The sequence below is a fragment of the Silurus meridionalis genome, chromosome 2, assembly GCF_014805685.1.
Source record: "Silurus meridionalis isolate SWU-2019-XX chromosome 2, ASM1480568v1, whole genome shotgun sequence".
NCBI lineage: Eukaryota > Metazoa > Chordata > Actinopteri > Siluriformes > Siluridae > Silurus > Silurus meridionalis.
The window spans coordinates 15,095,026-15,118,631 of NC_060885.1; the positions used below are offsets into that span (position 1 = coordinate 15,095,026).

Sequence of the window (23,606 nt, forward strand, 5' to 3'; positions counted from 1 at the left end):
ATAAATACCACTAGTATTCCATGAATATTAATGTCTTGAAAAAATGACAATAGCAGTGCAAAGCTGTTTACAGCACGGAGCAGCATGTTTTAGGCTCTGAATCTGCTGTTTAGCATGCACTGGTACCAAGCCATATCAAATAAGCAGACACACCACCTGACTCACTACTACTCAGCTCTGACATTGTGTCTCACAAGCCACTGGAGTAGGACAAGAGACAAAAGAGAAGACAACAGAGGAAGTGAGGGAGAGAGCAAATAAATGAGAGCAAAGAAGAAGAATAAGGAGAAGAAGAGCTGGTATAGATCTTCTAATTTTTTCTTCAATCACTGTAAAAAAAAAGGTTTGTTTCATATGCATGTTATTAATTTGTTAGCTTACTTACTTATGCATTTCTTTCATAGTACTTCAAGCAGGATTGTAGGCTAGCTACATTAACATTTAAAAGTCATTGGGCTGAAACTAACTGTATATGGTGCATCAACTAAAGTTACCATTGCCAGCAATTGTTAAAGTGCTACAGCGATAAAAAGCTACTTATGTAGATAAAAGTTAATCGGAAAAACTGATGCCATTTCCAGTAAAGCAAAATACAGGGATCATTGATGCTCACTGAATAGTTTTTTTTGTTTGTTTTGGTTTTTTTTTTTTAATGTACTGTGGGATTTTTTTGCAGTCCACTGCAAACACTTTGTGACTGAAAACCCCTTGATTGGTGCCCTGACTAATGAAATAGGGAGCTGATTGAGACTCACCAATAGCCTGCATGCAAAGGGCGTGGAAATGTAAGAAAATGGCTGAAAATTTTAAGATTTTGTAAGTTGAGACTGAACTGCTGATTTCTTCTACACTATTACACATGTTAGCAGTCGCATTTACACACAGCTCTGTAACATAACCATATCACAAAATGCTTCCATATCCAGTCGTTCATCTTTACATTCCCATTAGTGTGCACTACTGAAGTGGGCTCATAAATATCAGTGCGAGATACTGATACATGAGAGTATATTGCTTCTATAGTCCTTCATTATAATTTAAACCACAGAAATCGCACATTCACAGACCTATTACGTATGATATCATTAAAGGAATACATCAGCATTTTTCACCATAATTTTTTCTAGCCATTGCTCTCTAACTGTAGCCTAAATGCAACTCCCAGACATGAATTTTGTAAGAAAGTTACCCTGAATAAAAAAAAAAAAAAAGAGAAAATAACTAAAAGATCTGAAGCTGAAAAACTTATAATGAAACCCTAAGGGCAATAATATTTAGAAATATGCAACTATTATAACAAAAAATATTTTAGGATAAGACAGAAATGTATGAATGTTTTACCAAACTGTTCTTATCTACACATCTTTTTCTACTTTCAAAATATCTCAGTACAGTAAATCTGTCATCTTGGTTCTTTATGCTAGATAGCAAATCAACAAAGTTTAAATTAAATAACCACACGAGTCACATGAATTATACAAAAAAAGAATGAGAAATTCATGAACTACATTTTGCATTGACCATTTTATGCCCTTAAACTTTTTTATTATTGTTCAATCTGCAGTATAATTTTAAGTGAATAGCAAGCAAACAGGCTTTCTGTCCTTCTCTTAGTTACAGGGAAATGTTGCAATCCTCTAAACAAGATCCATATGGTTCACCCGAATCTAAATTGTGTTTTCCTTTAAATTACTTGCTGTGTCAGTAGTATCAGGATGAATATTTAGTCAGAACTTTAGGACTTTGATAACTCAGGTGTTTTACACCTTAAAAGCAAACTCAGGTTTATTTTAGTATTTTTGCGAACTAAGAGTTTACATTTGAGACCATCTGGCATCCCTGGGGAACAGGTTCCTTTGATTAAGAGAAGAACTACCACAGCCCTTTTTACAGCTAGATGATTTTTACTTATGAGCACTTTTGTTTGATGGCGCAAACAAGACTAACCTTTCACTTTCGTTTTTTTTGCCTGCATACTTGTTTTTCTTCAATCTTAACACACATGGGAAATCAATTTTAATATTAAGTAACTGTACAGAAAAAAGTTGAGCTGTCACAGAGACAATACTGTTGTCCTGGCGAGAATGGTGGCCACAGCTTTATTAGCTTATTAGTTAAGAAAGTGGGCCAGCATAAGCAGGACACAATAATAATTCTTTGAGTGGCTGGGCTGTGGCCTATGAGAGTGTGGCAATGATGTTTCTCTGTGCCCTGGTGCATTATGGCAGGATAAAAGAACAGAGAGGTGAAGGACAGTGCCTGGTCTGAACCTTAATCAGATGCAGATCAGACTAAAAGCATCAGAGCAGCAAATCCCCAATACAGAGCACAGCAGCTCTCTGCTCCGCTCCACTCCGGCCACCTCGCCCACTCTCTCTCCTTTCTTCCATTTCTTCTTCTCTTTTTTCCCCTCTCACCGCATTCCCTTTCTCCCTGAGCCCTTCAGAAAAGATTGGTAGATAGATTCAAGTCTTTATTGAAAGATTATATGGTATGACTGCAAAATCCCATTACTTGTTGATTAAGTATTGATCCCACCCCAAAGTATTAACAAGTAAGCTAATATGGAGTGACCCGTGAGACCAGGGGCTGAGGAGCAGAAAGATCAGACACTTTAGAAAAGGAAAGAGATGGGGGAGAGAAAGAGAGAGCAAGAGATTGGGGGGGAGTTGGGGGGTGCTCCAAAACAAAATAAAATGAGATGAGAGAGACCTTAGCGAAATAGATATTTTGAAATGGACAGATGTCTGGCATTAGATATGTGAGTGAGCTCCTGGCTCTGGTTAAAATGTCACACTTCACAGCGAAGATCAATGGGTACTTTATTTCTCTGATGCCCTCTTATTACCATTATCAGACAGCTCCCCTCTCCTACCTCCTAATGACCCCATTGAACCACCCACCATACATACAGTGAGGACTTTAAAATCCTCTGTCCTCCATGTGTCCAACATCATATTATATAGCCACAAATTCCCTTTTACATGTTCATGCACATCATCGGCTCAAATAAATGCTCCCTACTACCACCAGTTCAACACACATATCCAAACACACTCACACACACACACACACACACACACACACACACACACACACACACACACACACACACACAATTTCGGTTAGGGACATTCTGTGAGGGAAGGGCACAGTCACAAGATGTAGTGCAAATAACAAGCTTGTCTCATGGGATCTAAGTATCTCAGCCCACATAGATGTGCTGGCAGGCAGGCTGGTGTGGTTCAGCAAAAAACATGGTCAGAGCCATGGTAAGTATAACCCCATGAGACAAGTTAGCTAAATATGGACTGGTCTGCTCTGCTTCCTACACTTTCCTGATAGTATGGTATTTGTGTTTGCTTATCTTAGGGTTCCTTAGTATTAACACTGCTACAACATTATTATGAAGCAAATAATAATAACAAGAAGATGAACAGTAGGTAGCATTGGTCCCTCACAGCTCTAGGGTCCTTAGTACAGTCCTTGCTGTCCATGTATATCTGTTATTTATCTGTCCTCTGTGTTCGCAGTTCACGTCCACTCAAAATAAATGAATGAATTAATGAAATTACTAAATAAAATAATCACATATTAATGTATTTATTTACATAAAAGAATACCTGCATGGTTTTAAATGCTGTCTGATTTTATATAAATAAAATCATAAAATTCGTTTTAGCTGTGTGGACTACACACTTGAGGACACATTGACACGGGGGAGGGTGCAAGGTGTGCTTCCATACTTAAGATGTGTGTTCATTATGGTTTGCTTGAGAGCCTCTTTCTGACTGGCTAAATTAAAGATTCAAGGCAAACAATCCTAGAATGCTCACCCCATGATTAGCACCTCCAAAGCAGAACACACATCACCCACCCAGTGCCTCTTACAGATGCAAAAACAATTAGCCTGAGATGAAAGTAGGTTCCTTGATTTAAACTGTGCCAACTTTGAAGCCCACCCACTTGTGCTCACCTTTAAAAATTCATATTCTATTTCAAACTCATCACCACAGAACTCTCCTACTTTATCAGACCCTGTAGATAAATCACACAAGAGGAGACAGTGGCCAGACAATAAGCAGATTGGATGTCTTAATGTAATTGCCATTTGATGCTCTTGTTTAATGTAAAGAGGAAGAAGAAAACTGATATGACAAGGTGAAGGGATGGTGTGATATGTTCTCAAAGTTTCCAAGTTTAAACATGAGACAGAAAAATAACACCAGGATTTTTTTTTTCTTTTCAATCCTCATACATTCTGCTTGTTTAGTCAATACGTCCACAGATTATTCAGATTAGTGAGAGGTTTAACTCTGCTCATTGACTTAATGAAGGTTTTGTCCAGTTAGAAAGCTGACACAGTCCATTACAACTAACATCCGGATATTGATTAAACCATTTCAGAGGTTGGCCTTCTCCTGAGAGCAACTACAGCAGGCTTGTTCTCTATATATCTCTCTCTGAATCTTTTTTTTTTGCATTTCTTTCTCTAGTGCATCTCTTTCATCCACATTTATCTTCCCGACTTTTAGAATTATATTCAAGTTAGACTTTATAGCTTTAGGTGGTTATTTTTTTTTTGATAATTTTTTTTTTTTTTTTTTAGAAATGAAGCATTAACTAAACCATATTTTCTCCTCATTATGTTATACTCAGTGCTAGCAGGAAGTATGTAGGATACTTATGGACTTCAACCCATTCTAAAGATATTAGTTTTTTAAGCGTGTGAGAAACAGAAGAAATATCGCATGACTATTGGTATGCCCGATTGCATTCAGAGTAAGAAATCTGTTTGTTTCTAGCCTGCTGCAGCTCACTGATTAGCTTTACATGTGCCACTGTTTGTACTAGAAAGTAAATTCAATGAGGCAAGGCCAAAGTTTTTTAGACTTATAACTGTCTATTGACCGATCCTTGCACAAGTCTGTGCCTCTGTTTGCCTGTACAGTGAATCCCCTGTTTACTGAACAGCCCTGTTAATTTCGCCTCTTTTTCTGTTTATTAGCAATTCAAAGTCCTAATAAGCAGGTAGGCCAAAGTGGATGAGGCGCGATATTCTTCAGCCTAATGGCCAATTAAGGGAAGCTAAATGAGAAGGTAGGAGATTACTATCTACGCTAGCCTCCCTTGAGACAGGGGAAAAATTGGTTCAACCCTCAACCTTTTGCTCTGTTGATATAAAGAACAGCTATTTCTAGAAACCTCAGAAGTGGTTACTGTGGGAAAAATTATTTGTAGTGCAAATACATACAGGTAACAAGCTTGTAATTAATCATACAGTATTTCTCTTCCACCAGGAATGAAAGTGGATGGTTAGTATGTATATATATATATATATATATATATATATATATATATATATATATATATATATATATATACACACACACACACTAACCAGCCACATTAATCAGAACACATGTAGCCATTCATTAATGCAGTGATCTAATCAATCAGCACAGTGCTTTAAATCATGTAGATATCAGTCAAAAGCTTCAGTTATTATTTACATTAAACATGGAGAAAATGGGATCTTGGTTACCTGTGGCATTAATGTTGCGGCCAGATGTGCTGGTGTGAGATTTTCAGAATCTGTTGATCTCCTGGGATTTTTATACACAACTGTTGCTTTTCTGGTGTTAAACAATAATTGTAAACCTCCTGTCGGCATGAGCAAGGCTTCTCTCAAAGAAAAATGAGATCATGTTTCCATTCTGATGCTGATGTGCACATTTACTGAAACTCTCGGCTTGGATGTGCATGATTTTTTGCACTGCACTGTTGCCACATGATTAGCTGATTGAATAATTGCAAAGGTTCATGTGCTTCTACTAAAGTTGCAGTTGATTCTACATTTGGATAGATTTTATTTCTTGATCTATATGGTGACCTAAATGAGGATTCAATTCTGTTTGCCTAGCAAATAATCGTCCATTTGCCAGGCTGCTTAGTAAGATTATTTGTGTCCTCTAGTAAACAGCAGAGATGCATCCGTGAGAAAACAGTAGCTAAGCAGTTTCAGAGGAGATACACAGACAGAGAGAGGGGGTGGGGGGGCAGCTTTGTACTCCATACTGTATCAATTTTGCTCGGTCTAAATGACCTAAATAAAGGATTCTACACAGGGACCCAATAGGAAGCTTAGTCCACGTATTTATTAAATCCAGGCTCTTTGTTCCCCGCTAAAATATTCTGTGGTTTGGTGTGGTTCAGATCTCAGTCCTGTGATCCAGGCTGGATTGTAAATTAGATCCCCTTCCTATACTAAGCCAGACTAGAAAACTGGTGGCATTCCACAGCCAGGGAAAGGGGACACCTAAAGACCAGCGTGCACTGGGTCACACAATAGCATGATTGACTGCATCAGATGTATAGATGCAGCAGACAAAATCAAAACGGGCTCATTTAAGAACACCTCAGAATAAAACCGGCAAGTAAGAGCTGTATGAGTCTATTAAGCAATCCAGCTGAACAGGACAGAAGTTCCACTGCTTAAAAGTATGTGTGAGAGTATGAGAAAGTCTGGGTATTGTTTAAAGAAAACAGTGGTTTACCATCTCCCTCCGTATAATACTCACGTGGTGAAAATTGCAGCATCCCCTCCCCCCAGCGTGTTTAGAAGTAGAGGACATCAACATGCACAGCGTGTAATGATGTCAAAGAGCTATTTCATGGTGAATGTTTGGCTTGAATTAGAGGCCAGCAGGAGATCGGACTCTCACACAGACTCCCAAACCATCCTTGCAGGGACCCTTTGTTCCTCTATGCACTATGGTGCAGATGGGACTTCTGTCTCTTGCACTCTCTCGCTATCTCTCTCTCTCTGACACCCTGTCCCTTTGCATGTCTCAATGTCTCATGCCACCATTATGCTTACATTCTCTACAGCAGTTCTGACACTTGCTCTGAGACGGACGCACCTGCGGGAACATAGAAATGAACACATACACACACACACACAAAAGGGTCAATGACACACCCATCCCCTTATTATGAACAAATACTCCCAAGGGCATTCTTTTACATGTGTCATCTCTTATTAATGCAGTATCCTGAATCAGATAAGAACAAACGTCTGTGAGCTGCATTCAGATGCCAAGACGTTTACTGACTTGCTGAATGTATAAATGGGAAGTTGAAGACAGGAAAAGGACAGAAGTGCAAAGTCTGGCGGTCTATGACCTTTTTAAGATCCCAGACAAATGGGTAAATAAGATCCCGAGGTGACTGTCATTTACAGGTTGGATATTGATGTGGAGCTGCCCAGTCCTGAGAGAGCAGGCCACTGCACTCGAGAGTGAGGGAACAGGAAACAGGACATGCACATTAACATCAGCATGCACAACATGACAACACAAATACATGCAGAAGGTGTGGCTTTGTCACAAATGTATACACATGCATTTATTCTGAATCCATTCTTACACATAAAAAAATAAAAATTATATGAAGGGGTGTGTTTAATTTGTATATATATATTTTTTATCAAATATTTCAAACTCTAATTTCAGATATTCATTTATAATCTTGAACGCAAACCAGAAGTCGATTTACAGTAACATTGATTTACAGTAAAGTTGTATTTATACAAATGTGCTGCTTTTTTCCTAGGAAACAAAAAGAACATTTAAAGTGCTGCTACATTTAAAAAAGGCTAGATATATTTTCCTTTAATTAAATATTTCAATATCTAGGCAGAGTTAAAGTGTGGGTATAACTTTTTCTTTCTCTGTTTTTTTCTTTTCTTTTCTTTCTTAATTTTAACGCTTTTCTGAACTTTGTTCGAAAAAACACACAAACACACCTCTTCTGCTTTGGTGCAGCTCAGCCCTGTTAATGTTCTCTTCCCAGTTCACATTTTTCCCTTCATGCACTGCAAAAGCCACATTGTAAAAAAGAATCACTTCAATCACATGCAAGTTCACGCTCATTCATGGAATTACTCGGTCATTCTTCTGGGATCCGCCTTCCCACATTCACTTGACCATGCCTCTGCCGCCATGAACAGAAATGTTTTTCATTTAAAACAAACAAATAAATTTAATTAAATGTTTATTAGGTTCCACTTTTTTATTCAATATTCAAGATCTTGCAGGTTTTTAGGTCAGTATTTAAATCAGTTTATAAAATGATAAAAAAAAAAATTTTATTTTGTTTAATAAACTTTTTTTTCCATTCCTAGTCCATCATTCTCTTCTTTTTAGTTGTATACCAGATAAAAAAAAAAAAAAACAGAAAAATGTGTAATTTGTAGCTGGCAGAATTGAAGGTAAAATACTTTTTACAAAAATATTCTGCGATCAAATCATCTTCAAAAACACAGCTACCTAACCCTATCTTCTTGTAGGCAGCTGTACAATTTTAATTACATTCAGTGAAATAAACTGTTTTGCTTTTTATTTTCATTCCCTTCAACATTTAAAATCTCGAATGTAACTGTAAGCAAATGTGTAATATAAACTATAATACATGAACCAGATTCCTTGAATCTGATCCCTTCTATTGACGTATGTGCTCAAATGACACTGATGGATTTAATAAGAGGTCCATGTATTAAAGCAAAGAATCTTTAAAGCAAAATAAATAATAATATACTAATAATATATGTAATAATTAAAAAAATTATTTATATATATATATATATATATATATATATATATATATATATATATATATATATATATGTGTGTGTGTGTGTGTGTGTGTGTGTGTGTGTGTGTGTGTGTGTGTGTGTGATTTTGTGGTTTTCACTTGAGTCAGAACGTACAGCATTGCATGCTTTCTTATGTGCTGGTCAAGGATACCTCACTTTAACTTATCACATGGAGAAACAGCAGTGACAGGACTGCTGCAGGCTGATGTTCTGGGGAAAACTAGCATAAGCTCCTTATCGCACAACATTACGTTTATGCCCAAAAGTGAACGGTTGTGTCACTTTCTGAGACCTGCTAGAAATTCATGCATCGATGTGACAGGTCAAAGCATAAAACTAGCCTGCAGCTGGAGAATCCTGCACACACACACGCACGCACGCACGCACTCATGCACACGCGCACACACACACACACACACACACACACACACACACACACACACACACACACACACATAACTACATATATACTACATATAAATGGTGCAACATTGCGAATAATTCAAGGCAGACACTGAACAAAGCAATTTTTTTTTATTAATTCCAAGAACATACAATATTCCTGTCTGGGTATTTATTTCAAGCTTTGGAAATTAAATTTGTTTACTTTGCATTAAGAATTTTTTTTATCATTTTGTTTACACACTTTCATTATTTTTATATGTGTTCAATTAGTTATTGTGTGATTTGCTCATGGTTAAAAAAGGTAAACAACACCTCCAACTATTGAGAGTTAATTTGATTATAGCAGGTGTCTCATCTTTTTTGTTGTTTTATTTATATTAATATGCTGCTTAGCGTGAGAGAACAACCTCGATTTTTTTCCAAGGTTGGGTCCAACTTTTATAGCAAACAACTAGCAAAATAGTTTATATAAAAATATGGCTGCAATTAAAAAAATAGCAGATGATATGCATGTATGCAGCTTGTCTGAATCGATTAAGTGGGTTGGAATGTAATGTGTATAAAAATATATTTCCATTTCATTCACAAAGGAAGAGCACAGTTGCTACCCATGAGATTTTGAATCATACATTAGAATATATCATTCTTGTTATGGTAATCCTATATTTATCCAAACATATGTAGAGATGTATAACTGCTCAGAGGCTAGGCCTAAGAGTAGGTCAAGTGTACAACACAAACACACACACACACACACACACACACACACACACACAATCTCACAAATATAAATGAGCAACATTAATCCTTTTAGCACTAACAAAAGGTCTTGTGGTGACAAAAGGAGGAATCACTATAGCTGAAGCGGCCCTTCGTCCCACATTGTATTGATGACCCATATCTAAAGCGTGGGTATGTGCTGGGCTTCACAGCTCTGCCCAGCTCTGGCTCACACTTCTGTGCTTGGCCCGGCCCCTGACTAGGCCATCTTAAAAATGCTCTAAGATCCGCTGTCCTTTACTGTCTCATTCAAAGAGCTCTGCCTTTAAAATTCATCACTGCAAGATGGTGTGGGCATTTGTTCCCTCCAACACAGCAGAGGACATGCGACAGAATCACTATCCAAAGCCGAACACGAATATCCTAACTTGGGATTGTAAATTCACAGTATCAAGGTCACACTGCTTTCTGCATTTGCAGAGTAATGCAAGCAACCAGAGCAAATTAATGCATGTTGGGATTTAAAGTAATTGATAAAATAATGCTGTCAGTCCGAGTCTTACTTTTGAAGGTCAGCCTCATTTGCAAGCATGTCTTCTGTACAACTATAAAACTATATAACTAGATTGGCGACACACTCACACATGCACGCACACACACAAAATAAGGTATGATGATGTGCATGTCTTGTCTAGAGAGACCGAATGGCTGAATGGCCTCAGGCCTGCTGATCTCTGTGTAAATGATGGTCAGACACAGCTCTCTTGTGTGTGTGTGAGTGTGTGTGTGTGTGTGTGCCTGTGTGGGTGTGTGTGTGTGCTCTGAAGTAGACCGCATGGATTTTCTTTTACAGAAACAACTAAGAAGGTCAGTTCAAAAAATATTTGTTTAGCCATCAAATTCCTAGTTCTAAAATAGTAAAGAAAGAAAAAGTAAAGAAAGATAAAGTAGTTTCATATTTAAAAATCCTTTGGGTAGTAATGATAGTGTCATATTTGTATGGACGTTCATTAAAAATAAGAAATGAAGAAAATACAAATTTTCAGAATCAAAGTTTTGATATATCCTCTGAAATAAGAAATAACCACTGTGAAATGGAATGGAATAAAACATACTGCATTTCAGTTATTCATTGAGAGAGTGTTTTTTTTTTTTTTATTTTTTGGTAAGACTGCAGTTGTAGCCTGTCTCATGCCCATGGCACCGTTACTGGACTACAGTAAGTGCTTTTCTCACTAATTTAAAATTGATTCTTTGAGCAAGACAGGGCTCAATAAGTCACTCTCTGCCACTCCAGTTATGTGATATGGTACATGGGTATGGCTTTCCTTTCACACAAGTGGATGACGGCTGAGAGAATACTGTATACCGGCTTTAATACCAGAAAAAAAGCTAATATTGTGGCATTGAAAAAAAAAATAAATATGATGAAAAATCACAAATTTGCAATGACTGCTGTAAAATAAGAGGCAGAAGTTTTCAACCATGAAGAGAACATTAAGTAATGAACCTGGCACCGCTGACCAGCCCATTAAGCTGAGCCTTTATGGGCCATTACGCATTGGGTCAATAAACACACAAGTGCAAGCTCTCTACATCCAGCTGGCAGCTCACCTCAGGCTGGCATACTTCTTTTGGTTTGTGTGTGATTGTGTGTGTGTGTGTGTGTGTGTGTGTGCTTGCATGTACACGGCAACCTTAACACACACTGAAACAGTCATGCGTGATGCTACACCTGAATATTTGTTGCAAATGCTATTCCTTTTCACCAGCCTGGCCTTTCTATTTTATTTTTTTTCTCCCTCTCCCAGTAATTACTTTGATTGTAAGTTGTGACTACACTCGTGCTTCCAGGTGTGAGCCTAGGCAGGAACATAACACACTCAAAGCTAACTTACACATCAACCAGTGACTCCACTCATGTGGTAATGAATAGAAATGCAGCTTTCAGGAGTACGTGGAACGCGTGTGCGTGTGTGTGTGTCTGTGTGTGTTCACCATGGGGGGTGGCAGGGGTGCAGGGTGAGCCATGCAACTCTCTTTCCTCCTCGCTGTCAGAAAATATAATTTGCGCCTTCAGTGATTCACCTGGTTCATATGCAGCATGCAAATTTATTTCCCTAATAATCAGCGCAGAAGATTGCCCAGGAGGATTAATGGCATCATTCCTTATGCACCCACAGCCTACCGGACCGCCAGGATATTACCCACCTCTGACATGGAAAAATTGTGTTAGTTCTACAGAGAAAACGCCGGGGTATTTGTCCTGCTCGACAACATAATGGGATGGCGCATCATCAGATTGCAATGTCATTTCAAAAACCTTGAATACAAATAATGTACAGAGGGAGAATAGATGGTGTGTTCGCTAATATGGCCGACGAGTTATCCTTCACATTTTTAAATGCGGCTCTTTGATGCCAGACCTTATTTAAATGAAGCTCGCCACTTCCAGCAGCTCTGGGCTCTGTCCTAGGACAGATCCTTCTTGCCTCCTTTTTAATTAATCTTTTCCACTTCCTTTTTTTTTTTTTTTTTTACTCTCTCTCATAGAATCTCTTTTCTTCCCTCCTTCACAGTTTTCAAGCAAACAACATGAAATATGTATGGACTGGACATATTAATTATCCCGCTATGTGGGGGAAAAACAATGCGGTGGTGGTGCGGCAGGCACAGGAGCAGATCTGTCACCGGGGCATGGAGATAGAGAATGCTGGAGAAGCGAAAAGCTAATTAATAAGATAAGTGACCAACAGGAACCCTCTGTCAGGAGTCACCCCCCAACCCCAAAGCAAAGCTGTAGTGCAGATGTAGTCCAAGACGCAGCACTATCACAGGATGCCCAGGCAGCCATCTTGATGAAGCTGCCTGGTTTTCTACTGTGATCTAATGCAGTGCAGCCCTCTCCTCTCCATGAACACCTATTCCAACACCAAAATCTATGAGAAGGATTGTTCATGCTCTACATGAAACTCATTCTCAAATGAAATATATAGTAACTCTAGCCATCATGGCGTGAGCTAAAGAGGGAAGCAGATCATCTTGTAAAGATTAGAGGAGTTAAAAAAAATATATGAATCAATATTTCATCACTGGGAGGAATCCATAACTGGCCTTTGTTTAATTTATGCTTGACACAGTAGATCGCGTTTCCTTGGAGGTTGGTCATGGGGTTTCCGGAGGACTGTGGAGAATTCTTCATCAGTCCAGAGCAGACTAATCCTGTCGGTCCTGTCGAACATCTGCTTAATGCATCCAGCTCAGGTCAGGCGGCGCAGCACAAAGAGAACATCAGCGTTAATGGATGTTAAGAGGAGAGCAGGCCAGGAAAGGAAGCCCTCATCATAAAGACATCTCTCTATCATACTCGTGCTCGCTTTTGTTCTTCACCAGGACCGTGGGGTGGCTTGAGGTGAGGCCTAGTTATTTTTTCGATATGTCACCCGCTCATTATGGCCTTGACATATCCCCTACCTCCTTTGGCTCTTCATCATCGAATTATAGGAAAGAATTTCTCAGTAAAAAACAACAGTGTTCTCACCCTACCATTGTCCAGTGGATGGAGCCAAGAGCAACAGTGTGGAGGAGCAAGTCCTCTGACTTCACAGACACTACACAAACACTGCATCAACCCAATACCCAGCACACCCAGCCGAGATAAAAGACTTACTCACTTTCCGGGCAAACGCTGTATATCAGCAGCATAAGTCCTGCAAGTTTAGCCTTTGGCAAATCTAAAAAAAAATTCCCAAGATCTTCCTGACTACTAGATATTACTTCCATTAAAAATAACAAGCACTGAGGTCAAAGGCAGGTCTCCCTAAAGAGAAAAGGAGGCCACACTTCTTCTTTTTAGAGCCAGATATCCTCACTGATCACTGCAGATTCATAAGGGGGCCCTGCTTCAACAGTCATAAGCTTTACAGAAGAAAGTGATGAACTCACATGTGACCAATTATACCCTATTTTAATGCTTTTGATTGGCCAGTCAGGTTTGTGTATCCCAGGCCTGTTACAAAGCAGTAAAGTGAAAAGAAAAAAAAAAGAAAAACGGCTTTATTTCTTTGAATCTGCCTCTCTCTGGAGTTTGTAGCAGTGCAAACAAACCACGCAAAATACTCCTGCAAAAGAACAAACACGCAAGCACACAAACAAACAGCCAAAGAGAGGGCATTGCCGGTTAAAAGGTATAATCTTTGTAGGTAGAGAAATTCACACAGCATTCTTGTAGGTATGAATGGCTTGCACCTGATTAATCCTGAGAAGCACAAAAGAACCCCAAAAAAACAAAATAAGAGTCTCACATTAAAAGAGAAAAAACTACAACTCCGGCAGCCACAAAAGTTCAAATCAAGAATTTTGACAGAACCTTTTATGCTTTTACAGAGTGAGGAAGAACCACTTTGAAATGGCCTGTCACCATCCAATGTGGGTAATGATTATGACGTGCACACGTTTGCTTAAAGTTATAAATGACTCTTTTCATCTAAAATGGGATTTATTCAAATGAACTCATAATTAAATTTAGCGATGAGCCGCGTTGAACAATGTCAGATAGCGGCTACTTTGATTTTGCTTTAAAGTAATTATGCCGAATTGACATGAGTGAGTGTGGTGCTGTGGCCTCTTCTAATGAATTAAATAAGAAAAATAGCCCAAGTTTCAGAGTCTGGCAGGAGTTAATTGCGCTGATATGATTGTTACTCCGAATGCTGTCATTTGATTTTTGTTCTCAACTTTCTTTCAATGGAAATTACCCGTTTTTGTTCTCATTTCTTTTAATTACCAAGAAATTTTGCTGCTCCTGTCATACACGAAAGAACATATTAACCCCTTGAGATTAATTTGGCATTGTTTCTCTAATTTAAAATACAATTTGTAACAAGTCACACAGACAAATGTATATAATTCTGTTTATTACCTTTAGAGCAGGCCTGTCACCTATAGTAGCAATGACATTTACTGGAACAGTTGAAACAGCAGGAGGGCTTTGGACTTTATTACCACCTTGATTAGACTTTATTGTTTCTTAGAAGTTGTCGACATGAATATATTCTGTGCTCCAAGATGGTCTAGGAATAAGTGCATAAAGATTATTGTGGATTCATTAGATAATTTATGAATCTATAATTGATGGGGTTTTTTTCTGCCTTTAGCTGCACTTTATCCTGAAAAACAAACTATAATTGCTTTAGATTGTAAACTTAGAGTCCTTGGTGTATATGTAATAACATCCAAACCAATATAAAACAATTGGTAGAAATTAAAATAAAAATCTTAAAGCAAGGCATTTAAATCCAAATGAAACACTAAGCAAAAAAAAAAGACAACTTTGTAGTTGTCTAGTCAGTGAATTTACAGTGCATGTGTGTCATTTACCATTTGCATATTCCCAGGAATGGCAATAATGCTGATGCTGCAGAGGCTGCTTTCCTCTCAGACGCTGTCAAAAAATGGGAACAGAAAGAAAAAAATAGCAGGAGTGGCTTTGTGAAAGGTTTAAACCCCAAACTCCACAGTGAGTTCAGCCTTCTTAAAAAAAAAAATACACTCCACAAAAAACACAAAAACTAATCTGCAGGAAGACAAGCAAGGCTCAAGTGCTCTCCTGCAACAACCACCGCCTTCACACTCCAGCATGCCCAAGTTTACCAAAACATTGCCATGGAGACAGATCACACAAAGGGCTTAATTTGGCCCCTGGGCCACAACAAGATGCAGACTGAATTGAACTGTATCAATAGTCCAGTGCGAATATAATACACCCTTCTCCACAAGACTCATAAAGAGCAGAAGACCAGGGATGCACAAAAAACAAATGCAGGTTATAAACAGTGATTTGGATTTGCAGTGAAGAAAAGGCACAACATTATGTCCTTGGATTTATCCAAACACATTTTTTATTGTAACACCCTGTGTCCATTTCTACTTCTACAGAGTTGAGGATTATATTCAGCCAGAGCAGCAATCTTTATTACAGGTTCTACTCGCCATGTTCTTAGCTCCTAGTGTCCATGAAATAAATAAACATATAAACAAGCCAAAAGAAAGAAAGAGCGGCTCGCTGTCCTCTGGCTCCCAGTGGAAATTGGTGAGCCTATCTCAGTGCTTAGCAACCAACCCTGGGGCCTGTTTTGCACAGCTTAATTCAGATGTGAGTTAGAGGAAGTTGATTGGTTGTACTGCCCACCCCTCCCTCTGTCTCTATCCATCCCTGTCTCTCTGATGCAGAGACGTCTGCATGTGACAGTAATGAAGGATGACTTGGACAAGAAGGGGGTTACATTGGGACTGTACTTGCAGGAGATAATGGTCAATGTTCCCTAAGTGCTGCTCTGAATGCTATTTAAAAAGTTTAGCTGTTCTATAAGGATCAGCTAGCAGTTTAAGTGTGTATAAATTTCTAATGTTGTTATAGTGATTTTGGAATACAATAACGTGGAGCAAAAACAAACAGACGCGAATACATGCTTACCACGAGCAGCTCCTGGTGGGAAGTTATTCTGGGGCGAACTTATCCTGGGCACAAGGTGGGAGAATTTAGCTAATGAATAGTTTCTATGTAACGTGCACATCATTTCAGAAGCTCATTCACATCTAGGGGCAATTTAACCCACCCAATCGTACTGTTTTGGACGGTTGGAGAAAATCTAAGAAATCTCAGAAACTGGAGGAAACCTCAGTATACAGCAGAATACAGTAGAATACTGTATGCAGAGATATTACTACTAGCTGCACTAGTGTGACAACAAAAATTTGGATTTTTCAATGTTAAAATCTTAACAATCTTGTAGACACACGTCTATAAACCCGGTAACATGATCACAAAGAGCACTCTAAATATAAATTGATGCAGCATGGCATGGAATTCAGATGAAAGCCACTTCACCTAAGTCTTAATCTGTGAAAGTCTTTATATAGTACACTAATTGTTTGTAGATGAACAGTTCAATTGGTAAACATTGCAGTATGCAACATGCTTCAGAGTGGTTGCTCTAAATTCAGGTAAGTTGCGTGATGTGAACGAACAGATTCATTTCATTTGCGCATATTATTATGAATTGGGGAAAATAAACATTCACGCACTGAGTCATATTACCTTTAATGAAGCAAGCCGGCAAGTCGGATTACACAGAGACCGAGTTGACATCACTGAAAAAGACGTTTGTTTCCACACAATTTGAATTACAGTGGTGTTTTATTGGTGTGCAGAGTATAGGAATAATGCAATAACTCTACTGCCTCCCACTGCTGCTCACATACTCAAGTAATGTGTCTCTCTGTGTTTGTGTATGTGTGTGTGTGTGTGTGTGTGTGTGTGTGTGTGTGTGTGTGAGAGAGAGAGAGAGAGAGAGAGAGAGAGGAATGTGGAATAAAATGAGCTCAACATGGACTCACACCACTGAGGCACAATTTAACATCTTCACTGATAGCGGGTCAATTACCTGTGTGTAATTGCAATAATTCCAATAACGCTGCAGTCATGCTTGACAGTTTCCAGACCAGGTCCAGTAATTGCAAGGTGATGTATATGACTGGGAATCAAAGGAGCGACACTGGATCTTGGCTTTGCCTTGCACAGTGGAACTGACAATACTTAATGCAATAAAATCTGGGCTTATTAGCATTGCTCTAAATGGCAAATTGGTGTGAATACAAAATTGTTCAGGTTATGATTGAGGACAGAAAAGTTGAAGAGGAGAGCCTCAAGTGAGAAACGAAGCGATATTTCAGCAAAAGGCCTTACCAAAACTTGGAATTAACTCAATTTGCAAAATTTTATGCAATCCAATGCGCATCCAGGCTGTTCAATGAGAACATAAATTGCTTTGTCACTTTATTCTGCCCTGTCTGCTTTCAAACATATGAAGTTTTCCCTGGCAAAACATATAACCCTAACGGCTTTCATTCCTTCATGTTTTCGCCATATGCCCTTTGTGTAAATGATATGCTTTATTAAGTGTTGTACACAGTCTTTATTAACACACTAAGAAAAATTCAACACTGAAGTGAAAATGAAGCTCCAAGAAATGAAACTCTGCTCTCTGCTACACACACCAGGACACTCAGTAACATGGACCAACAAGAGGTTAATGTGACTGAAATACATTTACTGAAGTAATTAAACCCCAAAGAAGAGAAAAGATAGGCAAGAGGACTGCAGGGACAGAGAAATATTGCCCAATAGTGGGGCCATTTTGCTAATAGGCCCCGCATGATGATGGATCTCACAAAGTGGCCTCTGCGCATTAGCAGGAAGGCATTAATAAACAGGAATGGGTTAATAGTGCAGAAAAAAAAGCCAGAAGTCAGACCATGGGGGGGTGGAATATTCCTTTCTTAAGTCAGCTGTAAGTAATTACGCCATGGTGTGCTTCTGACGATTACCATAACAGAGCAATTGGACGTGAAAAATGGATAATAGCATGGACATGGAAGTGTGTTTAGAGAGCGCCTGGGAGAGTTGGTTAATACGGCGCATTCCACTTCACTCCCAGGCTGTGCACGCTGGCGATCTATGCAGAAGGGGTGTGCTAGAGCTCGGTAGGGCACCCCTTTCTGAAACTTTTCATGTTGATAAATTGTGACAAGGGCTCTCTCGCAGTTAACTCGAAATTTTGTCCTCTGTATTTGGCAGCTGTCCATTCCATACATACACGCGGCAAGACATTTCACAGCCTTGCAGAATGAAAGGCGAGAACCTTGAAAATCTATAAGATCTTGGCTTTGGCCCTTTAGATTGCAGTGTGTCATGGAGGAACATGAAACGCTCCCTGCTCGTGTTTAATGTTCATGCCTTGGCATTAGGCTGCTCAAATTATTTTCTGTTCAGATCCCAGAATAGCCTTTAATCAAACCTACAACTCAAGCAGAAAAAAAGTAGCTCTCCTATTGGCAGGTTAGTTGCTCCTTAATCTTGCATTAATAATGGTCATATGGAATAATGAAAATTTAATAGAACAGACCTACATCATGAGCACATGGATGAGATATGTGTTACACATTCCTAAGCTCCTGAATACACTAATTATCGATCTGTATATTCTCCCTGGAACAGGTCTATGTCTTTATCCCTGGAAGGTGAGGAATTCAGCTGTGATTGACGAACACAACTCATTAATTATTCATTAATAATATGTGGAAAGATATTGAGTTTGTTATGATTTATATGAGCGTAAAAATGTATAAGAACAATTTATTTACACTTGTACTGATTCTTCTGGGATGATGGCAAAATATGCAATAGACATTGTTTTAAAAAAGTATTAGCACCTATAACAAACTTTTTTTTTTTTTTTTTTTAATCACTTAGTGCTAGTATCGTTTGGGATCGATACCCTTCGTGATTAAAACCATTGTGGCCAACACTTCACATGCAAAGTAACTAATGCATGCCTGAAAAAGTCACAAAATCTGACAAGATGCATCATAACTTAATTTGCATATACACAGTGATTCACAATCATTTCTGGCATATCGAAATCTGTTTCAAAAAGAAGGAAGATTTTATGAAGACAAAACTAGTGAACAGTTTAGAAATGCACATGAAGGAAAGGTGTAATTGACATGATGACAGTAAAGATTAAAGTACATGGGTGGGACAAAAAATGGTAATGAGTGACTTGTTATGAACAATAGTAATCAGTGATTGTAACCTGTAGCCTTCAGACAGGTGCTACACAAGTTATGAGTCAAACAAACCTGCTTCTGTCAACATTTGTAACAGTAGCTGTGATGTGAATCACACAAAGTCGTATTATGAGCAGGATATTAACATCTGCTCCAAAAAATTCTAAATGTGTCACTTTTTGTAGATAAGGTCGCTAATAAGGTCTAATAAACCACTAAATCCAACAACGAAGCCATTGAGTTGGCAACAGTAATTAAAACTGTATGTAAATGTTCACTTTCCCCTAAAGACAGGACGTGAGATCACAGTACATCTGGATTAAATGTAATTCAACATAGCCTCTTCCATTGTATCTGTAAATCTGAAAAGACTGAAAGGAGGATTGTGTTTTTCCCCACATCCACAATATAAATGCTCACACAATGTGACCATTCAGTTCTGACACCCAGGACATGGATCTGACATTGTTCTTGACTGTAAAGGAGCAACATAAGGAGGAAGATGGAAAATAAAGCCTATTTAAATCCAAACAATCCCAGTTGCCACAATTTGACAGGTCCCACAGCTGGACTAACACTCCATTTTGGACTGCTGAGCTCAAGGGTCAGAGGTCAGTTAGCAGGGCAGTGCTTCCTTTGGGAGGCTCAAAACATCCTTTCAATAACAAATGCCAGACTCAGACAACTGACAAAAAAACAGAGCAACCTAGATAACAAAGGATATACGAGTAGACTATCTATAGCAATGCATTAGTTGAACTTACCTTCTATAGTGTTTAACTTTTCAAGCCTTTAGAGATGTTGTTGTTGCTCAGGGCAGATATATGTGGTAGATCGTCTTGTAGCGTATACAGAAAAGGGCAAAAAAAAAGTCAGGGATACTAATCTTTTCATCACCTCCCTAGCTGCCATTATAGAAGGTTCCTCTGGCAGATGCTCCAAAAAATTGAGCCAGAAACAATAGCTCATCTCCAGTGGAAAAGAGCACACTCTTGCAAAAGCTTACCCAGCACTCCTTAAAGAGGCCAAACTCAGAGCCGTGCTCACATGGCCATCATCCAGTGTGGCTGCTTAGATATATTTATGTGCATTGCATTAAAAAAGATGGGCTGTATTTGGACCGGGCTGTTAGCTGACAGCTCAATCTGTCGTGTGACACACAGCCGGTTGCCTGATTCCTCCACGTCTGCCTGGCAGAGATGGACCTCTCCAGACTGGCAGCCACAAACCCTTCACCCTGGCTGCCCTGCCAAGAGCCTGGCCACCTTATACACCCTCCACATACACTGCTTCACTTAAAAGATTTACAACAGACTGGGCTGTTTTCAATCTGCTGCTGTGCATATACATGTATAGTAAGGAAAGGCCCAGGCAGGGTCAAAATCTGCAGGCTGACCATCGCCACCAATCTTTCCAGGCAGCCAAGACAGTTTCACTCTCAAAGCTCAGAATAAATATTTGTTGACTCCCTGTTGCCCTGGACACACTGGATCTAAAATAAGGCTTTGCTAAGGGTCTTTCCAAGGTTGGGCACAGAAAAACAAAACTGAGATGTCTCTTGGAAAGCACTTTTAAATGAATCAGTGGCCTCTGCAGCCCACACAGACGAATGGACACACAGACGAGAGATAGATGATCTGTTCTGTTTCTGTTGCCCTTTATTAATATCTCCTCTTGAAGATTTCCTTAAGTTTTTTTAATGAAATGCATACAGTATCTCACAAAAAGGAGTACACCCCTCACATTTTAACAACCATTTTAGTATTTCTTCTTAAGGGACAATACTATAGAAATGAAACTTGGATATATTTTAGAGTACTCAATATTCAGCTTGTATAGCAGTATAAATTTACCGTCCTCTGAAAAGAACTCAACATACAGCCATTATTGTCTAAATAACTGTCAACAAAAGTAGGTACACCCTAAGTGATTACATCTGTGTGTAATGTAACCATGCAAAGCCACATGTCCTAATCATCATGTTTATGTTTTTGTCTGCTTTTTGCATTTGTGTATCTTGTATTAGAGCAGTTAAAATGTGGTGCTTTGAGTACAATTCTCTCATACCAATGGATGTTCAACATGGTACCTCATGGCAAAGATTCTCTGAGGAATTGAGAATTAGAGCTGGCCTTGGCTATAAGAAAATCTGTAACACCCTGACAGGACAGTGGCCAGGGTCATACAGAGGTTTTCCAAGACGGGTTCCACTCGCAACAGGCCTCGCAAGGGTCCATCAAAGTTTAATCCTCGTTCTGTGCATCAGGTGCAGAAACTGGCTTCAAAAAACAGATGCATGAGTGCTGCCAGCACTGCTTTAGAGGTTGCAGAAGCGGAAGCCACACACTGCAAAAAGTCGGTTTGCATGGCTGTCATGCCATCTTATAAAGCATCTTTTGAAGCTGGCTCACAAGCAGGCCTGCAAACAGTTTGCTAAAGACAACCTGTCCAAGAGCATGAATCCCTGGAACCATGTCCTGTGGTCTGATGAGATGAAGATAAACTTGTTTGGCTCAGATGATGTCCAGCATGTGTGGTGATGCCCTGGAGAAGAGTACCAAGAAAATTGTGTCTTGCCTACAGTCAAGCATGCTGGTGGTAGCATCATGGTCTGGGGCTGCATGAGTGCTGCTGGTACTGAGGAGCTGGGGTACATTGAAGGAAACATGGATTTCAACAAGTTCTGTGACATACTAAAGCAGAACCTGATGTACCCTTCTGAAATGTCAGTTTTCCACCATAATAATGACCCCAAACACACCACCAAGTTGACAACTGCCTTGCTGAGGAAGATGAAGGTGATAGAGTGACCTAGTCTGTCTCCAGATCTAAACCTTTTTGGGCACGTGTGGGGATCCTTAAGCGGAAGATGAGAAGCGCCATGTGTCTCACATCCAGCAGCTCTGTGACGCTATTATGGAGAAGTATAAGAGGATCCCAAGAGCAACCTGTGCAGCTCCGGTGAATTCTATGGCCTGGAGGATTAAGATAAGGATTAAGATTAAGGATTAGATAGGTAACAATAATGTCACACAAATTATTGACATGTTCACTTAGGGTGTACTCACTTTTGTTTTTGTTAGTAAATCTATACTGCTATACAAGTCAATTATCTGCAGTCATTGAAAGCTATTTTTTTATGTGATGTGATGTGTGTTCAGTAATGATTTGTACTCAATTAAATTAGAAATCACAAAGGTGTTTTATTCCCCACTTTAAGGAAATAAAATGCTGCCATACTGTCTGGAAAATACATTTCCAAATGAGTTGAAGTAAGAAAAAATATGCTAAGAATGCAGGTCTTGAGTAACCTCAACCACCAGTTTAGTTATCTCAGCTGAGAATCTGCAGCCACTAAGAGATGCAAATAATAAACCTATTCAGCCATTTGGTGCACGACCTACTCATTAATTATTTTAATTTTTTATTTGCAAAAAGATTTGAGTTTATGATTTGCAATTACATGTTTGCCAGGATTAAATGCTTAAATGTGTACATTGCCGAAATAAAAACATTTTCAATAAATGTGCATTTGTCTGGTTTGTCCTTGTTTAGTATTTAATTATTACAAAATTAACCTGAAATAAAAGATTGCTTACTGTTTTACTAGTTTCAAACCTAGCATATTCCAACTGATGATTTAACAGTTTGTTCAGAAATAAATACTTGATATACACAAGAAATATCTATCAAATAAATAAATAAATAAATAATGTAACGATGGTTAAGCATAACTTTCTAACAGCTCCAAGGTCCCCTGTGTAATCTTGAACTAGGGTTATTGTCTGTGTTGTATTTTGCATGTTCTTCCTCTGTCCATATGAGTTTCCTTTGGTTTCACCAGTGTCCTCCGACCTTCCAAAAGCATGACAGCAGGTGGGCTGGCTACTATAAATTGCCCCAGGTGTGAAAGAATGCGTGAATGCGTGTGTGTGTGTGTGTGTGTGTGTGTGTGTGTGTGTGTGTGTGTGTGTGTGTGCATGTGAGTGTGTGTGTGTGTGTGTGTGTGTGTGCATAGTGCACTTCAATATGACTGGTTCTATCCAGACTGTCTGCCTTCCTTACAGTGTTCCCAGTACATGCTCTGGATTCACATTGACTTTCACCTGAATAAAACCTGAAGAAAATAAATGAATGTCTACTGCGAGGCTCAATATTCTTTTATTTTAAAATGATTGTATAATGAGAAATGTTG

At 38.9% G+C, this 23,606-nt stretch overlaps 1 protein-coding gene across 27 annotated transcripts in view; it reads right to left on the minus strand.

Moving 5' to 3' along the window:
* LOC124401350 (stress response protein NST1-like) overlaps positions 1-23,606 on the minus strand; it is a 225,111-nt gene that overhangs the window by 65,078 nt on the left and 136,427 nt on the right. Inside the window, exons 7-8 of one of the 27 annotated variants that reach the window (XM_046873597.1) lie at positions 15,161-15,224; positions 14,716-14,853 (exon numbers count right to left, since the gene is read on the minus strand). The exons of 23 other annotated variants lie outside the window; for them this stretch is intronic. In XM_046873597.1, coding sequence (XP_046729553.1) covers positions 14,801-14,853; positions 15,161-15,224 — 117 coding nt within the window. In that variant the 3' untranslated portion in view covers positions 14,716-14,800. Of the gene's footprint in view, positions 1-14,715; positions 14,950-15,159; positions 15,225-22,033; positions 22,387-23,606 lie in introns of those variants that run through there. 3 more of the 27 variants (XM_046873641.1, XM_046873770.1, XM_046873632.1) reach the window with 3 other exon arrangements.